General features: G+C 45.1%; 1 protein-coding gene across 4 annotated transcripts in view; it reads left to right on the top strand.

Moving 5' to 3' along the window:
- Positions 1-5,436: 5,436 nt before the first annotated feature.
- nfixb (nuclear factor I/Xb) overlaps positions 5,437-10,102 on the top strand; it is a 153,376-nt gene continuing 148,710 nt past the window's right edge. The window contains exon 1 of one of the 4 annotated variants that reach the window (XM_017040351.2): positions 5,437-6,409. In XM_017040351.2, coding sequence (XP_016895840.1) covers positions 6,407-6,409 — 3 coding nt within the window. In that variant the 5' untranslated portion in view covers positions 5,437-6,406. The remainder of the gene's footprint in view (positions 6,410-10,102) is intronic. The other 3 variants (XM_008330640.3, XM_008330641.3, XM_008330650.3) reach the window with 3 other exon arrangements.

Consider the following 10,102-nt stretch of genomic DNA (forward strand, 5'->3'; position numbering starts at 1 on the left):
GCCCCTACTTCACCCTATGGGTTTTACATTGGTGGGGGGTGAGGGGGTGTGTGGAGAACACCCCAATCTGCTGGGGAGGAAAGTGCGTGTGTGTGTGTGTGTGTGTGTGTGTGTGTGTGTGTGTGTGTGTGCTGCAGGCGTCATTATAACAAATGGTGCAGTTTGATTTTTTCAGATTTTTGCATCAAGTCAGAACTTTATGTTTGTTTCCTGGGAGTCGGAGGGTGAGGCTGAGGGGGAGGCTGAGGGTGAGGCTGAGGGGGGGCAAGTGTGTGTGTTTTTGTTGGGTTTTTTTTTTTTCACTATAATGCACAACATGGCCTTTGTGTGTGTGTGTGTGTGTGAATGCCTCTGAGATGCTGCGGCGTGTGGAGGTCAGGAGAGAGTTCACGTGTGTGTTCTCACGTTAATGTCCCCGTTACCCAGCAGTCACCACCGCTCACACACACACACTCTCACACACACACTCTCACACACACTCTCACACACACAGGCAGATGTAGAACGGTGAGTTCATCAGACCTGTAAACCCTCGTGTCGCTCCAAGATAAGCAGAGAGCTGTTAGCCCTGCCCTCCTGAGAGCTGCGCTCCTCCAGCAGGGCCGTGGAGCAGCCTGATAAGACACACACACACACACACACACACACACACACACAGGCTGACGGAGCCAGTGCATCCACCTGCAGGCTGAACACTGAGATTAACAACACCTGATGGAGGAGGCTGATTGGAGGAGCCTCGGGCGCTGCAGGCCTCTGATTGGCTCAGCACAGGCTGGAAAGCAGTGTGTATGTGTTTGTGTTTGTTCTGGGTGTGTGTGTGTGTGTGTTGTACACCTTATAATGATGTCTAAAAGTTACTTCTAAAAAATCAGGACGGAGGCCGAGCAGGAATCAAACCAAATCACTTTTCTGTTCGTCACAAACGTCGTCTCCTTTTCAAAGTCAAAAATCTCAGAAAAAGAAAAAGAAGAAGAAAAAAAGCTGTGTTTCCGTCTGTGCTCCGTGAACACGAAGAAGAAAAAAACCTGTGTTTCCTTCTGTGCTCCGTGAACACGGGTCCGTTTGAAGGCTGCGAGCTTCATGTTTGATCCCACTGGGCTGCGTTTGTTGTTGAACCGACACTTTGTTCTGTTTTTGATAATGAACTAAACTTTAGCTCAGGCTCCACCTGTGTTTCTGAAGCCCCCCCTGGGGGTGGGCTGGGGGGGTGCAGTGTGTGTGTGTGTGTGTGTGTGTGTTCAGTGAATCACTAGCCTATATTTCAACATCAAAAGTTTCTACATTTTCTTTTAAATCGTACGAGGATAAAATAAGAGCTTTTATGGAACGATCGATTTTTTAAATCAAAGGCCAAAAAATTCTCCCTGAGGATTTTGGAAAATTAAACGGAGGAAAATTAATCCTGATTAATGAATATAATAAGAGATCAAACAGATATGAATGTATGAAGTTTGAAAAAAACTGTGGATTTTTGACAGGAAACGTTTACCCACGACTACTACTACAGTTTTATTTACTGCAGTTTTTAAGACAAAATGTTAAATTAAATTAAATAATTTAAAAACGTAAAAATAATTAACAGTAATGAGGGAACTGATGAGGAACAGAGCAGATCATTTTTTAATGATCCTGTGTCAGATTTAAGGAAAAAAAAGAAAAAACACCTGAATATGTTAAAATCACTTGACCTTTGACCCTGATTAAAACTCTGATCAGAGAACAATCTTTGAGGTACTGTGTAAAGTACATGATACTCTAAGTATTTTTATATTTTACTGGACATCCAATATACTTTGATGTGTCTCAAATTGCGGCCTGTGGACCACATCCGGCCCGTGATGTGTCTTCGATCTTCTTTGCCGGGATTTAATTTAGTTTGATTTGAATTTAGGTTCAAATAGAAATGACATACTTTTATATTAGTATTTAATTAATTATTCATTATTTTAATTTGAATGTGACTGTTTTTTTTGCTTGTGGTCGGATTAACTGAAATACTTAGTTGATGCAAATCTTTGTGGATTAAACTCTGGTCGAAACTAAAGGCCGTTCTGTAATAAAATTCAGATTTTTGCAATTTTAAAAAAAAACATCTGACACTGAAATCCTCTGAATAAATGAACAGAAACTATACTGGCTGGTCTCTTCATGCTGTCAGTGACCCCTGGGGGTCAGTCCCAGCAGCAGTAACAGCAGCAGCAGCAGCAGCAGCAGCATTAACAGCAGCAGCAGGAACAGCAGCAGCAGCAGTAACAGCAGCAGCAGCAGCAGCAGCAGCAGCATTAACAGCATCAGCAGCAGCAGCAGCAGCATTAACAGCAGCAGCAGTAACAGCAGCAGCATTAACAGCATCAGCAGCAGCAGCAGCAGCATTAACAGCAGCAGCAGTAACAGCAGCAGCAGCAGCAGCAGCATTAATAGCAGCAGCAGCATTAATAGCAGCAGCAGCAGTTGGCTCAGGTCAAACGCGCCTTAATCTAAAGCAGTAGAGACCTGGCGCAGGGTCGCTGCCTGCTCCAGTGTCCGTGCCAAGGTCAGCATTCCTCGACAGGCCGTTGCCTGGTGGAACTTTTGTTTCTCACTTTCTGGAAACCTCCACGGGGAAACGGAAGTCTATAGGAGCGGGACAGGAGACGGGCCAGAAAGAAGGGACTGTGGAGAAAAGAGCGCACGCTGCAGTTCGGGCTCATATAGACCGGTACGGTACGGTACGGGTCAGATGTGCAGACCGTGGAGGAGACAGGAGAGAAGAGGAGGGTGTCGGTGGGATCTGTTTAGTTTATATAAATATATATATGACGAATTCACTTTTGTAAATTTAACTTTTTTTCCTGGAGTGTTCCGGTGACGTCATTCTGCAGACATTAGTCAAACACAGTTCACTCCGACGTAAATGTCCCGCCTCTGATCAAACCAACATTTATTTGAATCAATTTCATCTTTGATTGATTTTTTTTTACATGTTTTGTTCAAATGTTCAAATGTGAAAATGTCCCCGAGGAGAAACGAGATCAGGAGGAAAATATGTTGGAAACATCAATTATAAAATGAACGTTGGCTTTAGAATTTATTTTAATACAGATTTAAAATACACACACACACACACACACACGGGCCCTGTGTCAGTTCAGGACAAACACCTTGTTTGTTTCTCCCGCAGGCCGCACTAGAAAAGGCCACACACACACACACACACACACACATCTTATAATTTACAAATATGAAATTTTAAAAATAACTAGACATTTTTAGAAAATGAAAAACATATTTAATAATAGATGAACACAATGGAAAATATTAAATATAGCAAATAAAAACTTTAAATTCGTTAGGAGCCAATTATTATTATTATTATTAATTATTATTATTATTATGTTAAATAAGGGGTCTATGTTAAAAAAGTGACTATTTAAAAAAACAAAAATAGGTTTTATTATAATTTATTATTTAAATTGTTTCATTTTCCATTAAATAATTTTCTGTTACCACAAAACGATATTATTATTCATTATAATATATTATTGTCAATTCATCAACTTAAAATACATAAATATAATTTTGTATTTCTGTAAAGGTTAATATTGAAGTCCTTAAAACAACCTGTGTTTTAAAAGTACTACAGTCCAAGTGTTGACGGGGCCCCGCCCTCCTCCACATGAAACTCAAATGGTGAATAAATATCCCGTTCAAAAATGTAAACATTTAAAACTACAGTTGAGTCCAGTGTTTAAAACCAGTGAAGGCGGAATAAAAACAAACAGAAACGCACGTGTGTTTCATCACTGAGATAAAGTTTCATGGAAAGAATCTGGACAATATTTACATTTGACTGTGTTTCAGTGCAGGACCGGAGGGCGGGGTGTTGGCGCAGCGGCCCCGCCGTCACAGACGCTCTCTCTGCAGCTGCAGCTCCGACCGCAGCCGCTCCTCGTTAGTCTGTTTGTGGAGCTCTGAGGTCGGAGCGGCCGCAGGTGGATCCGTGTCTGACGCCGCTCACCGTCTCCGCGCGGTGACGTCTGCGGTTGCGCAAATCATTTTTTAATTTTTTAATTTTTTTATAAAAAGGTGAAAATCCTCACCTCGGTGACTGGTGCGTTCACGGACCCGCACAGTGAAGGTGTGTGAGTCAGGGGCTAATTTGATGTTGGTGCAGAACAAATATTGGTCCAGTGTGCACGAGCGGCTCGTGCACCTGCTGTGTGTAACCTGCGCGGTGAGCTCCTCACCCAGTGAAAATACTTCCTCAGTACTACAAGTACATACTCGGTCCTTCTGACTTTATTCTAACATACGGTGACGTCACACTGCTATTCAGGGTCAGTTCTGCAGACCGGGTCAGGGGTCAGGGGTCAGGGGTCTGACTTAGTTTCAGTAACTGCAGTTTTACTCTGACCAGGTTACTGGTACTGGTACTGGTACTGGTACTGGTACTGGTACTGGTTAAATACTACACCTGCATTATTGGTTCTGGTTCAGATGGTCTGTGACGTCATGTCTCATCAACTGTGTATATTTTTAGCTTCTTAGATTTAACACTTATTTTTTTAAACAAAAGTATTTTTAAAAAATTAAAACTTAAACAATTACTATAAAAGGTGTGACATTAATATTACATTTAAAGGAAGTTCATGTTTTTTTTACTACAGACCTTCAACATTTAAACTCTTTAATTATTATTATTCTGGCAATTTTTGATTTAAGAAAAATATGTATTGATTTTATATTGAAATGTAACTGTTGTAACTGACTGACTGACTGACTGACTGACTGTTTCTGCCCTGACCAGTGGAGGCACAGACAATTCAGGAGGGCAACTGGAATTAAATGACATATGACGTATATATTTATATATATATTTATATATTTACAGAAGCAATTTTTCCATTTGAGTTCACAGTAATTAATAAAAATAAATCCATATTTGATCTAAATTCTTTACCTGCTGCACAGACAAACTCTTTATTTACATCCAGTTATAGTTAAAGTGTTGGATAGTTAACCTTTTAACAATTTAAAAAATATTAAAGTAATGTTAAAAATAATATTCAGAAAATCCATAAATGTGTTTTCTAACCAATGGAAATCTTTGATTAGAGGTCAAAGGGCAGGAGCCTGAAGGGCCCGACCTCTGAGCACAGAAATTGATAAGAATGACACTGAGCACAGGTGTGTGATAACCTGCCGCCTCCTCACCCTCACCCCCTCACCCCCTGCCCTGAGCTGCCCCTGCAGCCACTGTCTGTTGCAGCCGGTGAGGGCTATTAATCCCCCACGTCCGCGCTTTACTCTGATTTAATTCCTCTAAACCCCCAGCTGCTGCCCTTCCTGACTGACTGTCTGTCTGTCTGTCTGACTGACTGTCTGACTGACTGAGTGACTGCTCACTCACTCACTGAGACAAACAGGCGAGGACCCTCTCCGGGTTATTAATAATTCACCAGCTCCTGCGCGTGTTTGCGCTGCGCTGCTGCGGCCGCGGCCACTGACAGGACACCGTCCGTTCACCTGCACCTTTGTGGTTTTGCATGCTCGGGATTCACAGAGGGGGGAGAGAGAGAAAGGGGGCGCGCGAGAACGAGAGAGAGAGAGAGACAAACAGGCGAGGAGAAGTGTCTTTTCACCTTGTTGGTTCTCCGTCCTGTTCCCGCTGCAGCCGCCGTGGCCGCGGAACTCTCTCCGACTCCGCGCCGCACGCCGGGCTGCGCCGTCCGTGTGAGACTTTGAGCGAACGTTCAGTGGGTGAGGAGCAGGTGGAGGAAGGAGCACCGAGGAGGAACTGCGCGTCCCCCCCCCCACCACCCCCAAAATTCTCCACATCAGACAGCAGACGGGCGGCATGCACGGGGTTGAGGATCAACAGCTGATGTGGTGAGAGCGCGGCCGGGAGACTCACCGTGGAGGAGCGCGTACTGCACCGGAGCGGAGTGGAGAGAAAGTGGGTGAGAGTGAGGGAGCAGCGGGGGGAGAACCAGGCAGTGACACCGAACATTGTTGTTGTTATTATTATCCACGGGAATACCAGGAGCAGAACCAGAACCAGAACCAGAACCAGAATCCCCCGCTGGACGGACTGCTGGAAGCGGATCCCCCAGATCCTCTCTCTCCCCCTCTCTCCCCCCTCCTCCTCCCCCTCTACGTCTGTGGATTCTTCGTTATCTTCGGCCGAGGAGATCTGACCACAGATGAGCAGATTCATGAAAATGTTTCCCGGACTCCAGGCCGTGTGTTAGAGCTGCTTTGTTTCCGGTCACAGGCCCAGCTGAAGAAGAACCCGAGCTGCTCTCTCCCCCCGTTCTCCCTGCCTCTCTCTCCACCACACTTTTTTTTTTTTTTTTTTGGAAGCCGAACTTTTGAGAGTGGAAAATGGGTCTTTGAGAGTGTTGGCACGACTCCCCGCACCACAATGGTACGTGCTGTGTAAACCAATCATTTTCTCATTACATACAGTCAGCCTTAAGATTCACTGTGATTTAATGACACACAGAGAAGCAACTTCAAAGTCGTGTGGGTTGCGCGTTTGAATCTCCAGTGTGATCGTTGTTGACTAATGAGTCCCGGTCCCTCCACCGACCTCACCGGCACTCTCTCCCTCTCTCTCCCTTTCTCTCTCTCTCTCACTTGGTCGTGGTGTCTCTCGTTCAGTTTGATTTCATAAACACACGTAACTGTGGAACAAAAACAACTTCTTTAAATTGTCACTGGGAGCGGGTTTTTATTGGCCGAAAGTCTTCAGTCAGGTCACCGCCACTGACCGACACTGACCGACACTGACCGACACTGACCGACACTGACCGACACTGACCGCGGCATGTACACGAAGAACCTGCCACAGTGACTTGTCCCGTGGAATTAGACGTGGGTGTAGATGCTGCTGCTGCTGCTGCTGCTGCTGCTGCTGCTGATGATGATGATGATGGAGATTATTTAAAAAGAGAGAGAGAAATAACCTGTAGGTGTTTCAGGGTTTTATTTGAGTTAAAATCAGGTTATTGACATTTAAAATGTGTGTGTGTCTGTATGTGTTTGTGTTTGTGTGTGTGTGGTTTTTCTGTTGTTGATGTTTTGGTTTTTTGCTCAGTGCGTAATTACGCACAGCGTCTCCAAACCGTCCCATCATTACGCAGGTGATTTACAGTGAACCTGTGACGTCACAGACCTCGGTCTGCAGCTCAGTGACTTTTAGAGATTGATTTGACTGTTTCTCTGGTTTGGTTTTCTTTTATATATTCACGTGAATATTTTTATATTCACTTCAAGGCTGTGGCAGCAAAGACGTGTTAGGGGGCAGGGGGCAAATAACCCCCCCCCCCCCCCCCCTCTGGCCTGTGCAGTTCAGTGATGGAAACCAACATACTCAGATTTGTCTTCAAATATCATTGATACTGAGAACTAGAGTCTGTGTTGGATCAAATACTCCTAAGAACTACCTTCAGTACTACTACTTCAGTTAATACCTTATTTGATACACAATACACAAATATACTGTATGTATATTTATATATTTATTATTATTATTTATTTGTTTAATTTTTTGCCTGTCTTTTCTGGTAGTTAAGGTGTGGTCAGTTGTTGTGGTCAGTTCTGGTAGCTAAGGTGTGGTCAGTTGTTGTGGTCAGTTGTGGTCAGTTGTGGTCAGTTGTGGTCAGCAGTCAGTCTGACTCAGTGTGTGTGTGTGTGTGTGTGGTTCCAGACAATCATTCACACCAACTGTGCTGGTGTGAACAGTGAATCCAAAATCCTCTCTGAGTAAACGGATCGAGCGGTTCGTGACCCAGCAGGCCCTGAACGCAGCACCGGGCCGTTCCAGAGTCGGCCTCTCCTCATCAGAACCAGGAGCTCCGACATCCTGGACTGAGAGAGAAGTGCTCCTCCTCTTGGCAGCAGGGAGTGGTTGAAGTCAGACACAGTTAGAGGAAACCTCCCACGTACAGCCTCGAAGCTGCTCACTCTCCGGGCGGAACTTATTTGCACAGGAATATGGCAGATTATTAGCATGAATAATGATTTGTTTGCTCTCATCCCGGCTGATGTGGCAGCGGCCCAAGAAAATGATACAGAATTCAGGACGGGCCTCACACGGGATTATCTGCACTTGTTTTTCTCCCTCTTCCAGCAGCACACCCACCTCACAAAGACACAGCAGTGGGACTGCGGGCCAGATCGGTGCCAGTTTTTTATTTTTTAACTTCCACGTCGGTTTAGTGGAAAGACACGGGAGGCATCTGTCAATCAGCATCATGCTGCCCCCGGAGGCTTCACTTATGACACACATATATCCCCACGATTGGTACAAATTATTTGGTCTAATCATCATCATTAAATATATATATATAGATGAGAGTTGTTAAACATGTGGCCCGTGGGCCGAATGTGGACGCCAGTTGAGTTTCTATGGCCCAGACCTGCAGCACCGTCATCTAACTGCTAACTGCTAACTAGGTTAGCTGAACTAGCAGGAGCCTCTGGACTCAGATATTATTTGCCCCACATTGAGCAGTTCAGGTGAGCAGAGTGGAGCCAGTGACGCCTCTGCAGTCCTAGGACAACTGCACTGCAGCTCATGAAGCTAAATCAATCACACGTTACAATTAATCGTGATTAATCGTGATTAACCCGCAGCTACTCTGTGTTAAAGCAGTGTTTAAACCCCCTACAGGCCAGTGGTGGTAACAGGCCTTTCTTCACAGCAGGCAGAGCGTTAGTTTGCTGCTTCAAACACGTTCGCTCTGAACCAGTGACTGGTTGTTTGTCCGTGGACCAGTAACAGACCAGACTAGTGGTAACTGATGAGTCGGCAGAAAACTGTGAAATGAAAACAACATGAACGTGGTGTTGTGTTCAGTTGTTCGTGATTGTCATTTTATCGTGTTTTGTTTCAAACGTGACCTCCGTCAACACCCGGTCTGTGCTGCTAACAGTCTGGGAACCGCTGTTTTAACACCGTCGTGACCCGGACTGGGTCGACACGGTGCTGCTGCACAGATGGTATAAAAACACATGCTGGAGTGTGTGTGTGTGTGTGTGTGTGTGTAACTGTATCCCGCTCTGTTTGTGTGTTTCGGAGCAGCCGGACACACGACCGTCAGACGAGTGCTTTTCCAGCCTGGTGCGATCTCCCCGTTGGCTGGAGCAGCCAGTGATGTCATCGCTCACTGTATACAGAAGGTTAAACAACGCTGTTTGTCCTGGCCTTGATAGATGGGGCTTCAGGCCGAGGGGCTGCGATGGCTCACGTGGTGTCACGGCGTGTTCACGGGTCGTCAGAGTGAAGAGAGATGTCACTGTTTTAACACGGCTCAGAGCAGACGCCACGGAGGTGTGTGTGTGTGTGTGTGTGTGTGTCGAGCGTTTCCTCATCACTGTTGACAGTTAACCAATGGCTGCGCGGCCAGTGAGTTCAGGAAATAGTTCCCTCGTCACCTGCTCTACTTTCCTAAAGTTAAGGAGCCTCGAGAGGAAGAGAGAAGTTTGGGTTTTTAAATGTTTGGAATCGAAGCAGCAGATGCAGAGATTCTGACTGGAGAAAAGTCCAACTGCACAGAGTTCTGTGTTTGGTCCGTGTCTTGGCTGCTGTGACTGTTTTTATGAAGAATTTTTAAATTTAAAATGACAAAAACTGACTGAAATCTAAAATGATTAAGTTTTGTTGTGACACTGGCTGAAGGTATTGGGGGCTCAGTACCCTATGTTCCCCAGCAGGGGGGGTTCTGTCTGACTGACTGTGATCATCTGTCAGATTGGAATTTTAAATAAATTTAACCAAGGTTTGGAAACTAGGAAATTGGCCCATTTGAAATTAGTTTTCAGCACCCCCTGCAGGGGAGTCAGAGTAAACACGTGCTCTGTTTCAAGACGCAAAGACACAAAATTTAGTCTGTTTTATTTTTAACCGTTAAAAGAACTTTTTTTGTCATGAACTGCTGAGTTTGGTGACGGCAGCTGAGCTGAGGTCATGTGACGTCTCCAAATCCAATGAGAGTTCAGTGAAACCAAACAGACGTGATTTGACCGCGGGTCAATACCAGAACCCAAAGACCCTCGCCGTCACTTCACTCTGTTCTAGTTTGGTTGTTCAGTAACAGGAAGTGATGCGTCGACT

Source organism: Cynoglossus semilaevis, chromosome 17, assembly GCF_000523025.1.
Source record: "Cynoglossus semilaevis isolate Cse_v1.0 chromosome 17, Cse_v1.0, whole genome shotgun sequence".
Classification (NCBI taxonomy): Eukaryota; Metazoa; Chordata; class Actinopteri; order Pleuronectiformes; family Cynoglossidae; genus Cynoglossus; species Cynoglossus semilaevis.